We start from the raw sequence: 17,463 nt of genomic DNA on the forward strand, positions 1-17,463 counted from the left end.
GCATTAAAAACTCCCAAAGGATGCTTAATTTTGGGTGGATTTACTTACATCTCCATTTCCATATAAATTTTCTCCGGTTGAAAGATGTGACAGGGACACGGGGATATACACACATATATCCCCTGGCTCCATTTGCCTGCAGGCTGCCTTCGTCCTTCGCTCGAGTTCTTCTGCTGCTTCCCTGCGTGTCCTGCAGCCAGACAATGTGCACATCTGGCTGTGTGCAAAAGGGGGCGGTGCTCGTGAGTGGGCGACTGTTGAAGGCCATGTTTCAAGTACAGAGGCCCTTTCCAGGACAGACCTTTGTTTGCTTTTGATTTGCGCTTTTTCGCGGTGCAGTTTCCCTTTCTCTTTTCAATTTGTTTACTTTTTCGATTTCGATTTCACATCGAAGCATTAAAAATGCATATGCCATGATTATTACACATACGCCATGTGGTACGCCAGCCAATCATTTAATATTTATGAAATAGTCAGAAGGACGTAGCAACAAAATAATAATAGTAACAATAATAAACAAAACAAAGAAAAACAAATGGTGGTAAATCCTTAATCCTTACTCATGACTGCACACGTTGGCCGGGTATTATTACGCCCGTGTGCGTCATGCGGCAGTGGCTGTCAAACTGTTTCGCTAATTACTCAACACAGCCTAGATTTTATCTCATTTGCAAGTGAGTCAGCTAGAAAAGAAAAGCAGGCGGCTTACAACAACAATTGACACTTAACCCAGGACGAAGGACGAAAGTCATACCAATTACACTGAGCAGCAGGTATTTTAACCACACAAAAACTAAGTAATTGTAATTCCTAGACAGAAATTTCCTCTTTCAAAACCTACATTTTGTACTAAAATACTACCCAATTATAGTACAAACTTCAAGTAAAGTTTTTGTGTAATCAAAGGCTTTGCTATTTGTACAACTTGTTGTTTCATAATTAATCATTTCTAGTTGTCGATCCAATTACGTTCTGGAAATGAACAAAAGCCACTGGCTCTGCCACACTCCTGGTATGCTCTAATTGATCATTAATATTCTAATTAACAGTACGACAAAGGAGGTCCTTTACAAAGTGGACTCAACCTTGTTGTCTAGTGCCCCTGTGCCCAGGCCATCATCCTGGGGCGCAACCATGGCGCCAACAATCTTGTGACCCTGCTGGCTGCTGTGGCAACGGAGCTTTCACTCAAACGGGGGGGCAGCTTTGACTCAAAAGACCCCAAACGCTGGAGACTTCTTCTAGAGACTGATGCTTAGCGAATTGAATTCAATTCAATTTAGTTCGAAAACGCCGCTCACAATGAAAAGTCGGTGAAAAGTTCGCTCCGTTTTGTAACCAGAAACTGAAAAAAAAACAAGTACAGAGCGAGTGTAGTAATCAAAAGTCTATTGAGAATTCGGTTTCGTGCTCGGTGCGTATAATCAGTTTATTATTATGTGTAATCGAAACACCCCAATGTGTTGTTTATTAAAACTGGAAACATGTTGTACTTAATACAAAATATAGAACTTGATAAAAATAAACAAATATCGTTCTCAACGCCCTGAGCTATAATCGCCCCACTCTAGATATATATATATATATATATATATATATATATGCAAATGTCGGATACATGTATTTATTTGGCTTTCCGTTCGGTTTGGTTATTCTATGTGAATTTTTGATGAAAGGAATTTTTGCTACGCCGAGCTATCTAAATATGTAGTACAAGCAAATGCATATTTTTTAAATAATTCCAATTGGAAGCGAGTGAAAGCAATGTATTTTGAACTACGAAAGAAATTCTCAAAAAAGTATATAAATAATTTTGTATATTAATGGAGGAGTGAAAAAAGTTGAAAACCATAAATATTATTTAAGTGCGATGCAAAACAAAAACGGGAATGTGATAAAACATTTGCGAAAGTGCAACATTAAATCAATTTTAATTTATTCATGGTTTTATCTATCTTTTGCATGTTTAAATTAAACGTTTAATATGTTAATTATTTATACAAATGTGTCGGTTTAAGTGATAACCCCATTGAATCTTTATTTCAGATGCACATAAATTCAACCCGACCCAAAAATAAATAACCTACACTCCACACACACACGCACACCCCAAGAAAACAAAGGAGCAATCTAAGCAATGAGGTGATGCCACAATTAAATTAAATTATATTTATTTATTTATCAGTTACTTAGGCTGCCACTCCACTAACAAATTCCGCACATATAAAGTAACAACATTAACATTTATACATATACCGCGACTACGTCATCGCTGAGAAACCTGAACGAGCGGCCAAGGAAATAAAATTTGAGCAAAACAAAAAATACAACAAAAAATAAAAGCTGAAAAAAAAAACATGTTAAGTTCAAGTTCTTGGCAATGGGAAGTCTCCCCATCATTTGAAGGCAGACAAGCTTTGGCAGCCAGTCTCGAATTAAGTCTCTCTTGCTCCCTCTCCTCCTGCTCACTCTCACTCTCGTTTCTCGCTCCCTCCAAGTGGAATGTATTTTGGTTGCCTTTTATGGTGGATTATGGGAGGGGGGTTGTGGTGGGTTGGGGGGAAGAGAGCAACAGGTGCCCAGCAGCTCAGAACGGAACAAAACGTAACAATTCCCCAAGGGCCACCTACTGTCACACTGGAAATAATTTGGATATTATTATACGGCTCAAGGGATCATAAACTATATAACTTTGAAGCTAAAATTCCTTACCAGCAGGTTTAGAGACAGTTATAAAGTTAATCCTTTAAATTATCCTATAAATATATACCCTTTTAACTATATCATTTATTTAGAAACATTAAAACAAGTTTAGTTTTAATAAATCCATATAAATAAATAATTTTTTTAACCAGATTATCTATTTAGTAACAATTAAATAAGTTTCATTTTAATAATATCCACAATTAAAAGGTTAATCCAATAAATTATTCTATAGATATACACACTTTTTAACAAGATTATCCATTTACAAATATTTTAAGAAGCTCAATTTTAATAATTTCACTTTAACAAACTTAGAAATTATCTAAAATTTCTCGCTGTGCAACAGTTAAGTTTGAATGTTGGCAACTCTCGAAATTAGCAAAGCTCGTAACTGGAGCTGTCATCCTCGCCCCTCTCTGGAGGGAATCCTCCCTCCCTCTTCCCGCCCTTTTTAGCCACTCCAAGAATTTGGCTTTGTGAAAATTTCTGCCCTCTCCTTTTGTTGTTAACAGCAAACAAAGCGTGAAAAAGTGTAAAGCGCTGAGGTTGTAAATCTCTTGGAAAGTTTGGTTTGGCAGATTATGCAAGTCAAGGTTAGACATAAAATGCGAATGTGTGTTTGTTCTGGCTAAAAGAAAATTACGGCTATATTATAATGAGTCCCCAAAGTCACCGCAACACATATAAAAAAATACAAGAAAAAACAGAAAGAAAAGCGAGCACGAAAGGTAAACAATGAGAAATATTCTGGGAAATTTGAATAAAGTCAACAGCTGCTAAAGCGTTGAATAATTAAAAGAGACGGCGAAATAAAGGAAAAGTTTAAGGGAAACGTAATAAATACACTTTGAAAAGTTTATAAAATAAAAGTATTAAAAACAAGCGGTTTATAGGTGAATAACTCAATTAATTATGAGGGTTCAGTCAGCGTTATGGCCTTAATATAGTTTAAAAGTAAAAGTTATAAATTCCTTTTATATAATTATAGCAGAAACAAAAACTGGAACACATTTCCATGAACTCTTAACTTTTATCTTAGATTCCAACATTACAAACTTGGAATATACATTCCTTATCCAATACCCTCAAGCTTCCTTTCTTTCTTTTATGGCCAGCAAACTTCTCAACAAAGTTGTGCTACCCCTTAATGGAAATGAAAGCGATGTATTTTGTGTATCCACTCAACAGGTAACGCGGTGGGTGGTGAGAGGTGAGAGCACCACCATCGTAAAACTGTGTCAATTTACCCCACCCAACCCACACGGCGTATGAGCAATGCGAGACTCTATTAAAGAAATTAAGATACGCCAAACACAAACCGACAGCAAAAATGGGCGAGAAGTGTTCATAGATGTGTTATTGTGTACAGTGTATATAGTATATACAGAGAGAACCCGAGAGGCATTCCAAGATCATTTTTCTAGCTAATAGTATGACATCATCATTATGATGGCTTCGACGCCGGCATCTTAGCCGGCAAACGCTAATGAATCAGCTGCCTGTGACTCGCTTAGCAAGCTTTACGATCGGAAATATCTGGTATACATTTTCGTATTTACAATTTGTATATATTTATATTTTCTAGCGATAACACCACGTCGGTGCCCTTGGCTAAGTTCGTGGACCCACCCAATCCCACTGAGGCCGAACCCTTTGTGCCCCTGGTGGAGACCAAAAAAATAATGACCGAATCCCCAGTGGCGGCACCAGCCACGCCAACTGGCAATGCCAATGGTCATGGCAATGGCAATGGAACACCCACGGAGGCAACTGCAGTGGTTACAAAACCCGCCAGCGATGATAACAGCATCTTCTCCATCATCTATACGGTGGGCAAGAAGGTGGCCATTGTGGGTTCTATCTATTTGGTGGGCTATATGGGTTGGTCGGTGGCCTGGCTAATAGCTCCCGTCATTCTGTCAGTGGCCCGTGACCAGTTGGCCAAGACATCGGAGAAGAAGAGGGACATAGCGAAGGCTTCGGCCTTGGCCTCTGAAAAGGATGTCATCCTGGCCAGAATTGATGAATTGCCAGCATGGGTGTACTTTCCAGATGTAGAGCGTTGCGAGTGGTTGAATAAGGTGGGTCTTGAATTAAAGAAAAGAAGAAACTTTATATAAATTTTGTAATATATTTCATATTTTGTTAGATTCTCAAACAAGTGTGGCCCAATGCCAATCACTTTGCCCGCACTTTGGTTAAGGAAACCATTGAGCCCAATGTGGCCTTGGCTTTGGCCAATTACAAAATGAATGGCTTCCGTTTTGATCGCATTATTCTGGGCACGATTCCACCCCGGATTGGTGGAGTGAAGATCTATGACAAGAATGTGGATCGGAATGAGATCATTATGGATTTGGATTTGTTCTATGCCAGTGATTGTGACATTAACTTCTATTTGGGCGGCATGAAGGGTGGCATTAAGGATTTCCAGATTCATGGTTGGGTTCGTGTGGTGATGAAGCCTTTGATTCGATCAATGCCCCTGGTGGGAGGTCTACAGATCTTTTTCCTAAACAATCCGAATATTGATTTTAATTTGGTGGGTGTAATTGACTTTATGGATATGCCTGGACTGAGTGATTTGCTGCGAAGGATCATTGTGGAGCAAATAGGCAATGTGATGGTGTTGCCCAATAAGCTACCCATATCCCTGAGTGAAGAAGTCTCAGCGGTGGCTCTGAAGATGCCCGAACCAGAGGTGGGTTGTATACATATACAAAATTAAATAATATTACTTATTTTATACTCAATTCTTGCAGGGCATCCTTCGCATCCATGTGGTGGAGGCCAAGGATCTGATGAAGAAGGACATCAGTGTGCTGGGTAAGGGCAAGTCTGATCCGTATGCCATCATTAATGTTGGAGCCCAGGAGTTCAAGACCCAGATCATAGACAACAATGTGAATCCCAAATGGGATTACTGGTGCGAGGTGCGTATGCTGCGGAGGTTGCTTGCGGGGATTCCCCAAAAGCCGAATCCCGAGAGCTTGTTGCGTTTGCTTAATGTAGTCTGCTGTTGTTGTCGATCGATTGCTCTGCATGCTCTACAAAAACCCAACACGAGTCCACAAAAATTATACTATTGCATAGTTCTCGTTGTTTTTTTGCCTTTTGGTTATTTCCATTTTGATTTCTTCCATTCTTTTATATCACTCGATTTTACGTACTTTGTTTGGCGCCTAAATGCAACAGGCAACAGTATTTATTGAAATGGGTCAATTTGTTGAGATACAATTGAAGGATTCGGATGATTCCAAGAAAGATGAGAACCTTGGCAGGTAAGCAAAATATTTTCATTTATCATTTTTGGTTTTATTTTTTTGTTAAAAAAAAAACACACCCAACCTGCACCACCTACAAAACCCCACATTACACTTTGCGACGCGTCGTGTGAGTAATGTTTGTTGATTGAACTGAAAGTCCTTTTGCATGAATCGAAAAGGATAAACTATATACTCGACTCTGTTCAGTTACTGTTCCTTTTGCGCTCTGCTCTATATAACTCTCTCTCTCTCTCTATCTCTATATATATTTTCTACCACCCAAAACACCACACATTTGTTCTTCTAGGCGTGTATTTTTACCACCATAGGCCACTATATTGGGTTTTCTTTGTGGGACTATGATCAGACAATGCCAGGTGTACAGAGCGATGATGTATTGGGCAGGTTGTATTGCAGCATGAAATTGCATTCACAATTTGTTAGTTTGTTCTCTGTTTATTTTTTATTTATTTTTCTTTTAGAATTTCTTGACTTTTATTTATGTTCTGAATGAATTTACTAACAAGCACTTGCGTGAACAACAACACCTCGGTGTGATGAGATATCCATTGATGCTTGGTTTCCGTTTGAGAAAATTGTGGGGGGAAAGCTCACAGATGTGACCCAATTTAATTGATTCGATTTTCAAATAAATTCTAGATTTTGCTAATGAATATTTGATTGGATTTTAGAAGGATTTAACTTGGCTAATTAAACGGCTTTTTGTAGAAATCTGTCACGTTTGGATTTTTAATTACTATTGATTGTTGATTAAAATAAATTAGTATGGTAAAAGTTGCTACATTTCAATATATATTAATATATATTTACTTAACATTTTTTAGTAATAATAACTTATTGTTATTCTTGTCTACACTTTATAATTATATGACCTAATGACTCTTTATGGCTTATTCAAATGAATTTGAATTTTTCTAACTATAATAAAAAATTCGAACACATAATACAAATTAAATTTATATTTAAAAATATTAAAATATAATTGTTTTAAATAGTTATATTATTTTACCTACCAATTTACTTACAATTTCCTATCTTTTTCGATTATAAAAATCTCTACATATTTCTCTGTAAACCGTAGTATCCAAGATATCCTCAACGCACTCACAGAACTGACTTTTGCTACTAATTGACCCCTGAGAACCCAATTGCATGACACACTGATTTTTGAACACAAGCCAATGCTGGAGCACCTTGAACCACAGAGACACACAAAATATAATAATAAATAAATAAATAAATAAAGAACCACCAGAATGCATGCCAATTGACCAAACCGTAGTTAGCTTGAGAACCTGTAAATAACTACCTTTAATTGAGTCCGTAGAGTTTTTAGATTTGCGCTGGAATTAACCCACTAATTAATGCGAAAATACTCTTTCTACCTTCGCTTTTGGTTCGAACGATGATTGGAATAATTACATACCCTGTAAAGGCCGTGGTCGAGGTCTCGCAGCATGCGATACTCGTGCTTAGACTCTTTGACTGGGACCGTACTAGTGATGATGAGTCGCTTGGCAGGTTAGGCAACCATTGATTGATTCATTGATTGATTGATAGATTCAATATGATCGAGCACCCAAGAACAGATTTTACACTTTTTTATCCAAGAAACTCTGTACACGAACGATCTAGAAAAAGACCTCCAAAACAGCTTGATTTGGCAGAGGCTCCCTGACCCATGACCCTGCTATAAAGTTAACCAATTACTTATTGTTTTTTTATTATAAAATTATATTAATTTTTCATTTAACTAATTACATTTAATGTTCTATGAAAAACAGAGCCAGCATCGACATTGCCAGCGTGATCAAAAAGGGTGTCGTGGATAGTGTGAGTAAATCAATTCGCTTGAAACTCAATGAACTCTAAAATAAATTATTAATATTTTCTCCTCCAGTGGCTTACCTTGGAAGATGCCAAGCATGGACTCCTCCATGTCCGTTTGCAATGGTACAAACTCACCGCTGATCCCAATGATCTGCAACAGATCCTTTTGGAAACGCAGCTCCTTCGTGTGACCTCCATGAGCTCAGCGGTCCTAAGCGTCTTCATTGACTCTGCCAGGCACTTGAAAGTAAGTTTAAATGTTATTATTATAATATTAATAAAATAAATATCCATATCCCTTTGTAGCAAGCACGTTCCAGCTCTAAACCCGATCCCTACCTGGTATGCAGCGTCAACAAACAGAAGCAACAGACGGCCATGATAATGCGCGATGATTCCCCGGTTTGGGAGCAGGGTTTCACCTTCCTGGTCAGCAATCCGGATAATGAGAGTCTAATTATCAAGATCTATGACCAGAAGACCGGAAATGACATTGGTCAATACACCTATACGCTGAGCACCTTGCTCAAGCAGTTCAACATGGAGGTGATTCAGCAGCCATTCCAGTTGCAGAAATCCGGACCAGAATCCAAGCTCTACATGTCACTCTCACTAAGAATTCTGAAGCCTGGTGAGATTGACAAGGAATCGGATGCCTTGGAACAAGTGGCAGCCATCACGCGTAGCAGTTCTGTAAAGACACCAGAGGTGGCTGTGGTGGCACCTCCTACATTTAAAGTGGGTCACTAATCATAAACCCATTAAAGAAAATATTAATAGTCTATTTTCCTTTAGGATCCTCAGGCACCCAGCAAACGTCTCTCTGCCGAGTCTCCCATCAGCGAAGAGGATCCAGCGGTGGCAGTGAAAATCTCTCCGGCTCTTTCCGCCTCCACTTCCAGTGAGAAGCCAATTAGTGAGCTGGCTGCCTCTGTGCTGACCCACCGCTTTCCCGACTCTACCTCGTCCGCCGGTGAACATAACCTGGGACGCATCCAGCTCTCGATCCGCTATAGTGCCCAGCGACAGAAACTTGATGTGACCATTCACAAGATCATGAAGATTCCCTTGCGCGATCCCAGTAACATCCCTGATCCTTATGTGAAACTATACCTGCTGCCTGGTCGCAGCAAGGAATCCAAGCGCAAGACGGGTGTGATTAAGGATAATTGCAATCCCGTTTACGATGCCTCCTTTGAGTACCTGATTTCCATTGCTGAGCTCAGGCAGACGGAACTCGAGGTGACGGTCTGCACGCAGAAGGGTTTCCTATCCGGCGGCAGTCCCATCATTGGAATGGTGAGTATACCTACCCTAAATCCTGGAAAAACACCCCAAACTCAGGGAGAGAGCAACCAGTCGCGTTCTTATGATTCTCAAGTCCATTTTCCGCCAGAGTGCAATATAAATAGGGTAACATATACGTAGAACTTCGTTCTTGCTTCGGCAGAACATATACTAAAATTGGAACGATACAGAGAAGATTAGCATGGCCCCTGCGCAAGGATGACACGCAAAATCGTGAAGCGTTCCACATTTTTTTGCTGTTCCCACCTTTCATAATATATATTTAATTTTTATTTAATTTCTTTTGTAGCTAAAAATACCTCTGGATGATGCTGAGATTACCACACAGTCTGGCTTGAATTCCTGGTTCGACTTGCAGCCTGAAATGCGACACGAGTGAGAAAATCGAAGGATTACAAATGCGAAGTCAGAGTCTCATTAAAGCACAATCAACTCGAGAACAACTTAACACTTTTTTACCAATCGCACTTAAAGTCTTTTGTATTTGGTATGTGTATAATTTATTTGGTATAGCTTTGGTTGGTCTTTAAAACCCCTAACCAAAACCCCAAACAAAACTCTCTTAGTCGTGCCTCTTATATTTTAAACTATCAACTTATTATAGTCGAATAAAATGAACTGTGTTTTCAACAAAATTGAAACGGATTTTTAATTTTAATTATTTTAAGTTGTAAAAAAAATGTATAAAAGAATGGATTCAATTTCAAATTTATATTTAGTATTTTTTATGAAAATGAGAGAATACAGCGCCAGTCTACTTAGCTAAGGAGAACAATTTTAAATTGAGGGATATACATATGTATTTCGCAATTCCTGGCACATCCTTATGATTCTCAATTGCGTTTTCTGCTTGAGCTAAGTATATATAGGGAAAATCTCTTAAGAACTTCGTTCTTGCTTCGGCAGAACATATACTAAAATTGGAACGATACAGAGAAGATTAGCATGGCCCCTGCGCAAGGATGACACGCAAAATCGTGAAGCGTTCCACATTTTTTTGTCATACCTGAATATGAAAATATATTTATCATTTTGAAATTCATATTTAATTTGTAGGTAAAATATATATGAGCATATTTGATATACTGCTCATTTTGGTCAAAGCCGAATAGAGTGTTAATGGATTTTCTGGGTCCACCTTCTATAATATTTTTACTTAAATTAATTTATGCAATAAATTCATCTGAAATACTGATTTTAATTAATATGGATATATTCACACTAAATTAATAAGGATAAACATTTTTGAAGTATGAAATATATACCTATTATTTTGTTATTTCTACAGTTATCACGAGAAACAGAAATATTTACGAAGACATTGATAACTGTTAATAAATTTAATAATTAATTAAAATAAAGAAGGGCCAAAACAATTTTTACATGTCATGTACAAATAAACGACATTTACAGAGCAATGTAAAATTACTAAATCCAAAACCAGAGGGCGCTTTACCATCACCGCACTACCTCTTATAATTCACAAGTCCGTTTTCCGCTGCGTGTTCATATAAATAGCGAATTTTCACCTTGAACTTCGTTCTTGCTTCGGCAGAACATATACTAAAATTGGAACGATACAGAGAAGATTAGCATGGCCCCTGCGCAAGGATGACACGCAAAATCGTGAAGCGTTCCACATTTTTTTGCCTACCTGAAATTGGAAGAGGTGAAAAGTAAACTCGAATGTTCTGCTTTCGCCATTGTTTATTATATTTCTTCAATATGTATTCAATTTGGTATGTATTTCATAATATAGACAATTGTTTTCTTCTTGACGTTGTACATACATCTGACGTGTTTATTTAGACATAATTGTTATGTTTCACTTTCCTTTAACTTTTGCTTAATGCGTATATGCATACAAAATTTGAAATTTTCAACACAGTTGTTTCTTTTATAATTGTTTATTCATATTCACTTGTATTATTATATATTGTTCAAATAAATTTGTATTTTTTCCATTTTTGGTTCTGGTAATGCACTTGGCCAAGGTTTCTGGAACTAAATCTCTCTCTTGAGACTGGATCAAGTGCATTATCTTTTCGGATGGCCGAAGAACTAACTAGCTTGAATTTTAATTTTTATTTTTTGTATTTTTAGATCGTATCATACCTAATTTTAAATAATTTGAAAATACATAATTATGCATTGTTATTAATATAGATATTTATATGCTTTAAATGGACACATGAATCAGGCTCTTGGTTTTTCAAAATGTACTCGTATATAAATAATAGTTACATTCCAAATTTGTTGTTTTTCGTTACATTGTCGAATATGAAACTTGAACTTCGTATTTCCTTTTCCAGCGTGTTTTCTTGAGGTAGTTTGCTTAGTTTCGTTATTATGTATATAAAAGTTGGTTTCTCTGAAGCACATTTATATAAAGCACACACATTTACAATAACCGTAACATTTAGGTATAAATTGTTTGTATTAAATATATATATTTAATATGTTAATTACACAATATTAAACACTGAGGAACTGTCGTGCTTATTTCAATGCTGCTTCGCCTTGAATTCTGTTTTGCTTTTTACTCTGTACTTTTGACACAAAGCTGAACCTAAATCCTAAGCAACTCTGACTTAAATATGATATATGCATATTTATAGTACATACATATTTTTTGTATTTTTGCTTGCGCTTGTACTTTGTGTGTGTGTGTCCGTGTATATATGTGGGTGAGTGTATGTGCCCTTCGCATTTTAGTTAAATTTCTAAATTGTAATTTTGAATTCTTATCACTTATGCAATGAGGTTTAAGCTCCCAAATACATGAATTTGAAAACCCTAAAACTGATGGCCAATTTTGTGTTTTTGATTTATAACTTATGTGCGCTCAATTAGTTTCTTTTTCACTTTTACACTTGTTTAAGCCTAGATTTAACAACTACAATTTGTTATGTCCACGTGTTCATCGCTGTGATACGAGTGATACGAGTACCTAAGTTCTAAGTTTTTAACTTGAATCACTTGTAATTTGTATTTTCGTTCTCATTCTCGATCTGTTTCTGTTTCCCATCAGTTAGAATGTTAGTTAGATTTTTACCCTCCGAAAGTTAATTCTTTTGATATCGATTGAACACAACACGTTAAGCAACAAATAGCAGTAAGAAAGGCTACAAATAGATAATGGAAACAAGAACCCAAAAAGAGGATAATCCCGTGTCCCACTTAAAAAAAAAAACCGCACAAAAAAGAAAATTTGAATACAATATCACAAAATTAGCATCGAAGCAGAGCAAATATATTCATTTCGATAATGCAAATTAGAATAAAACTCAAAAAAGTATTACGTTTTTTTGTTTTTTTTTTTTCGTTTCTTATATTTTTATCAAAATAAATTTTGGAGTAGCCCGCAAGTGAAAAGGATATTATAACTGAAGCCTTGAAAGTGTTTTCATGTGTGCCTAGAAATTAATAAATTATGATTTATATTGAAGGTATTTCATATGCAAATCGTATGGGTAATATAAAAACTTAAAACTACTTCATTCTCAGTTATAGAGTTCAAGCATGAATCAAACCTAAAGTTACAATAAAGAAATAAAAGCATAAACAGAAAATTAAAATTATATCACCACGCATGTATATATAGATAGTTATATATAGTATATAGTTAAATTAATCGAGTCTCGCAAAACATTCTCATTCTCATTGCGAAACAATCAAACTTCCTTTAACAAAATGGAAAACTTAAGAACAACCTAGGACCATATGTGTATATATATTAGATGTGAATCAAAACAATAAGCATTACCGATAAGTGTAATATGTGGGTACATATGCATATACGTTCAATATAAAAGCTCTCTTCTCCACATTGAGTTAGACGTAAAAACCTAAGACTAAAACATTGAACCAAATTATACAGAATTAATATTTATATATATGTATGTATATAGCGTTGAAAACTTAAACAGATAAATCGCAGTTGTATATAACTTATTCATGTATGATTTTTAGCATTCCAGATATTGTAATTCCAATAAAATCAAACGTATTTAAACCCTACCCTTCCTTATTCGTTAAGCAGGTAAAACTGGTAGCGAAGTCCTACGAAAATTCACGTGCTCTCTCATCTAACATTTCGTTCCTTAACAATCTTAAAAGCTAAACAAAATGTTGTATTTTTTGTAATTTTTTCATTTTCAATTTTAGTTTTTTGTTTTATTTTGTTTTGTGGTTGCCTCTTTCTTTACGTTTTTGTTTTGTTTCTTTTCATTTCGATTTGTTAATGTTGCATTTTCAAAAGGAATATTTTCATTTTCTTTTGTTTACGTTTTTGTTAGTGTATTTTTTGTGGTGTTCAAAAAAAAGTATATCCTTCTATTTCCTGCCATACAAAACATACTAAGCCCAGGCTCATTAAATCACAGTTATATATCTCGGTTATCCTTATTATATCACTCAAGCAGAACATTGTAACAGAACTTTGTATTTTGAGGAGGGTTCCATGTTCCATCGGCTTCTCCCGATGATCTCCGTATGGCTGCATCCATGATTGATTTCTACGAGTGAAATAAATCATTTGCTGGCCGCCGACTAATTACATTCCAAATCCAATCCCTCACTTGCATCGGCTTCAGCTGCTATTTTCTGGGGCATCTCTATAGGTCTAAGCTCGTTAAAACTAATCTTGATGGGCGGTTCGTTGGCTTTGCATTTTCTGTTTTTGGTCTACGATGATTTGCGCAGCTCCTCGAGTCCTCCGTTTGGCATGCCGCCGCGCATATTCTCCAGCACTTTGTTCACGAAATCCGTTGAACCGCCCGCAATGCGGATACCAGCTGTAGAAATAGAAAAATGCATTTGATTAGGTTTTGGAAAAGCACAAATAGGTTGTGTATCACTTACACGAGGCGGTGGCGTAAATGCGTGCAATTTGCTGATCCACCTCCTCGGTGGACTCGCCAAGAGTTTTGGTGCGATGCTTCAGGGCCAAGGCCTGCTTGAGCTCTGCGATGCCATTGATTAGGCGCTCTGGAAGGGGAGGGAAGCGGATTAATATCAAGTCTAACTGGATATTCATTTATTTTTACTCACTGTGTTCAATTTCAAGGCCATAGAGCTTGATCTTGTTAGCCTCATGTTGGGCCTTCTTCTTCAGGCGACAGGCTCGCGAAGCCAGCTTGTTCTTCTCCTTTCGCGACTTGGGACGCACATTGAAGGGCAGCTCAGAAACCGGGGTCATATCGTTGATGGTACGGCTAAGCTTATCCAGCTCCTTGCCAATGTTATGCAGCTTCCGGGCATTGGGGGTCAGATCGTTGCCATCACCCTTACGAGCCTTGCCGCTGTGCTGTTAATTTATAAAGATAATTAATTAATTACTGTTTAATATTTTGTAAAAATTCCTCCTACCTTATACACTTTAATGCCCCTGACGGAGCAGGTGGGACTAAAGACGGGATCCGTCACCTCGTTCAGCACATGCGGATCCTCAAGCTTCGACTGGAAGACCAATCTCTTGCCTTTGGGTCCCTTGGCCTGGACATTGTACTGCCAGAAGAAACGCTCCTTGCCCTTGCTACTGGACAACTGATTTGGTGTTGAGGTGCGCGTGTCATCCTCATCCCCAGATAGCCCATTGTCACTGCTAAAGTCATCATAGTTGTCACTATTCTCACTCGAATTGTCATCATCATCGTCCTGCGAGAAGTCAATGCCATCCGGGGAGAGAACACTTCCCGTGCTCAGAGAGGAGAAGCTCTCGGCCTCGGCCAGCGAGCCAGTGGAGAGTAAATGCTGTCTCGGCTCCCGACGCATCCAGATGTGTTCCAAACCCAGGTGAGTGGGCGCCGATGAGCTCAGCCGGCTCAGCTGGGAGCTCTCCACGGCACTCTGGTAGCCAAAGGACTTGCGCACGGCTGATCCCGGGGTCTGATTACTGGCAGCGGTGCTATTTCCAGAGGCGGAACTGCCGAAACCGCTGCTTCCACCAGGACTCAGAGCAGCGGATTGACTGAGAATTGAGCGTTCCGGTGGCGAGGACATGGCAAATCCCTTCTTGATCAACTCCTGCATGTTGCGTGACTTCACCATCTGGTACTGGGGACGATTGGCATGCGGTGGTGGCGGTGGGGTCAGTGGCGACTGGGAAGCCTGACTGCCGGGCGAGAAGCTGGCCGAGAGCTGCTGCTGCTGCTGCGGCTTCTGGGGTGTACTGTGATAGATCTCATACGGACTAGTGGAGGAACTGTTCGACTGTTGTTGCTGCTGCTGGGTGAGCGTGAGCAGTGTCTGCAACTGGGGCAAGCTGCCAACCTGCAGCTGTTGTTGATTCTGTTGCTGCTGCTGCTGCTGTTGTTGTTGCTGCTGCTGAAGCAGCTCCATGGGTGGCGCCACCAGCGAATCCTGTCCCGGAGCCTGCGGCGACAGCAGGAAATTGACACTTTGAGAGACTGTGGTCTGTGGCAAGAAATCCTCAATGTTTCCAATGACATCCAGAAAGTCACCACCATTAAGATCAGACAGATCGGCCGCTTGGATCTCGGCCTTGTCGTTGGGAAAGATATAGTCATCGTCCAGGCTGAATGGCTCGTGTTTGGTATGGATAATGGCACTGCTGATATCACTCCACATGGCATTCGAATTGGGCGTCATCTCGTAGAACTCATTCTGGCTGACAGTGTCCTGGAGCAGGGCATGCTCGCTGACATTGAGACTGAGGGTATGGCTCATGTCGGGGGTAAAGTAGCCGCCAGCGAGACCACCGCCTCCAGAACCGGACACGCCATTGCTGCTGCCCGCTCCACTGGTGTTGCCATTGTAGAGCCCAGTGCTTAATGGAGAAGCAGCACTGAGGCTTACATCCTGCAGCAGAGTGGGCGACAGGGAAGCTGCGTCCAGGGCGTCCAGACCAAAGTCCGAGAGCTCTCCCAGTGTCAAATGCGAATGCTGCAGTTGCTCCTGCTGCTGTTGCTGCTGCTGTTGTTGCTGCTGCTGCTGTTGCTGCTGCTGTTGTTGCTGCTGCTGCTGCTGCTGCTGCTGTTGCTGTTGCTGCTGATGGTGTTGCTGTTGATGGGTCATGCTGGGCAATGTGTGTATAGGACTGGGATGATGGCGTGGCGTCTGCAGATCCGGCTGCTGATACGGATGATGATGGCTCTGGTTGTGGTTGCTGCTGCGTGGTATTGTTATGGCCGTTGTACTTAGCATTACGTTACAGGTGTTTGTGGTGCTCGTGGAGCAGTTGCTGCTGCTGCTGCTGCCGCTTAAGCTGCTGCTGTTGTTGTTGTTAGTGTTAGTGTTGTTGCTATTGTTATTACTGTTGCTGGTGCTATTACTCCCAATGCCATAGCCCGTGTTGATGGTCAACGTGGGCAGGGCCGCACCCACAACACTGGAGCCCAGCGAATACAGATCGTATTTGAGTGCGTTGCTGCTGCTGTTGGAGCCTGTGTCAAAGAATTCCGATGACATGGGATACAGCTGATTCTCTGTCATTGTATTTATTTGCGGGCAAATCCCGCTTTTTCTCTAGGATAGTAGCTCCTGCTCCTGCTCCTACTTCTTCTACAGCTTCCAAATGGGGGGGGGGCACCAAGGCCCGGCGCTCACTTCACTTGTAGTATCTGCAATAATATCAAGAAATATCGAATCAGACTCTAGTTGTAGTGTAAAACGAGACAGCAACTAATTAAATGAATATATTATGGCTTTTATTATGCCCAGACAACCTTGGCGCCAGCCAACATTCGCATTCCCATGCACAGGGAAAAAGAAAAGCAGACTTTAGCTAATGGTAACCATACTTTAAATGGTTATTTATGAATGAAAGTCATAACATTGACATTTGATTGGTTTTATAATGTTGAAATAATTGTAATTATTTCAAAAAATAAACTAGATGATTCATTCTTTCTGTGTAATCATTGGCTAGTCACTTGTTTCCCGAGTGAATACTTTTCAGCCCAATTCCGATGAATTTCTAGATAGTATGCTAAGTACTTTGCAGCTGTTATCTAGACGGAACTAAAGCCAAACCCAACACAAGATTATAATTGATGGTCTCACGTGTTCGCCTGAACACGTGATCGCTTAAATTATGGGTAAATATCTACATAAATTATGACAGAGGGAATGGTCTAGGGTTTTACCCCGCAAAGCTAATAAAATAAATTAAATAATCATGATAAGATTAGGTTGCTTTTTCCCTTGCTATTTTTACTTTCCCTTTGCTATCATCTGCCTTGTAATCCCTTCAGCTTATAAACTAATATCAAAAACAACCTGATATGGCACTAAAAACTTATGTGATAAAGCCAACCCAATCTTTTGATGACTCTGGAAAAATAGAAATGTGCAAATCTAAGAGGCAGGC

The 17,463-nt window shown here is 39.1% G+C and overlaps 2 protein-coding genes and 3 non-coding genes across 6 annotated transcripts in view; 4 read left to right on the forward strand and 1 right to left on the reverse strand.

Annotated features, from left to right (window-relative positions):
* The first annotated feature begins 1,271 nt into the window (after positions 1-1,271).
* On the forward strand, positions 1,272-9,766 carry Esyt2 (extended synaptotagmin-like protein 2). Its single transcript, XM_086840778.1, has 11 exons — positions 1,272-1,414; positions 2,047-2,142; positions 4,292-4,787; positions 4,856-5,407; positions 5,469-5,639; positions 7,429-7,514; positions 7,778-7,826; positions 7,894-8,070; positions 8,130-8,561; positions 8,619-9,122; positions 9,421-9,766. Exons 2-11 carry the CDS (start codon positions 2,138-2,140, stop codon positions 9,508-9,510), a joined length of 2,562 nt encoding a protein of 853 aa, XP_086696904.1. The 5' UTR covers positions 1,272-1,414; positions 2,047-2,137; the 3' UTR covers positions 9,511-9,766.
* LOC147642595 (U6 spliceosomal RNA) lies at positions 9,258-9,364 on the forward strand. Its single transcript, XR_015273494.1, has one exon. It is a non-coding gene; the product is annotated as a U6 spliceosomal RNA (small nuclear RNA).
* Positions 9,767-10,021: 255 nt separating the features above from the next.
* LOC147642596 (U6 spliceosomal RNA) lies at positions 10,022-10,128 on the forward strand. Its single transcript, XR_015273496.1, has one exon. It is a non-coding gene; the product is annotated as a U6 spliceosomal RNA (small nuclear RNA).
* Positions 10,129-10,670: 542 nt separating this feature from the next.
* On the forward strand, positions 10,671-10,777 carry LOC147642597 (U6 spliceosomal RNA). Its single transcript, XR_015273497.1, has one exon. It is a non-coding gene; the product is annotated as a U6 spliceosomal RNA (small nuclear RNA).
* Positions 10,778-10,820: 43 nt separating this feature from the next.
* Positions 10,821-17,463, reverse strand: part of REPTOR (repressed by TOR) — a 28,471-nt gene continuing 21,828 nt past the window's right edge. For both annotated transcript variants that reach the window (XM_020953054.2, XM_086840779.1), the window contains exons 3-6: positions 14,502-16,714; positions 14,184-14,439; positions 13,995-14,120; positions 10,821-13,927 (exon numbers count right to left, since the gene is read on the reverse strand). In XM_020953054.2, coding sequence (XP_020808713.2) covers positions 13,818-13,927; positions 13,995-14,120; positions 14,184-14,439; positions 14,502-16,586 — 2,577 coding nt within the window. In that variant the 5' untranslated portion in view covers positions 16,587-16,714 and the 3' untranslated portion in view covers positions 10,821-13,817. The remainder of the gene's footprint in view (positions 13,928-13,994; positions 14,121-14,183; positions 14,440-14,501; positions 16,715-17,463) is intronic.

The sequence above is a fragment of the Drosophila serrata genome, unplaced genomic scaffold, assembly GCF_035046125.1.
Source record: "Drosophila serrata isolate PLE 108 unplaced genomic scaffold, ASM3504612v1 contig_382, whole genome shotgun sequence".
NCBI classification, from domain to species: domain Eukaryota; kingdom Metazoa; phylum Arthropoda; class Insecta; order Diptera; family Drosophilidae; genus Drosophila; species Drosophila serrata.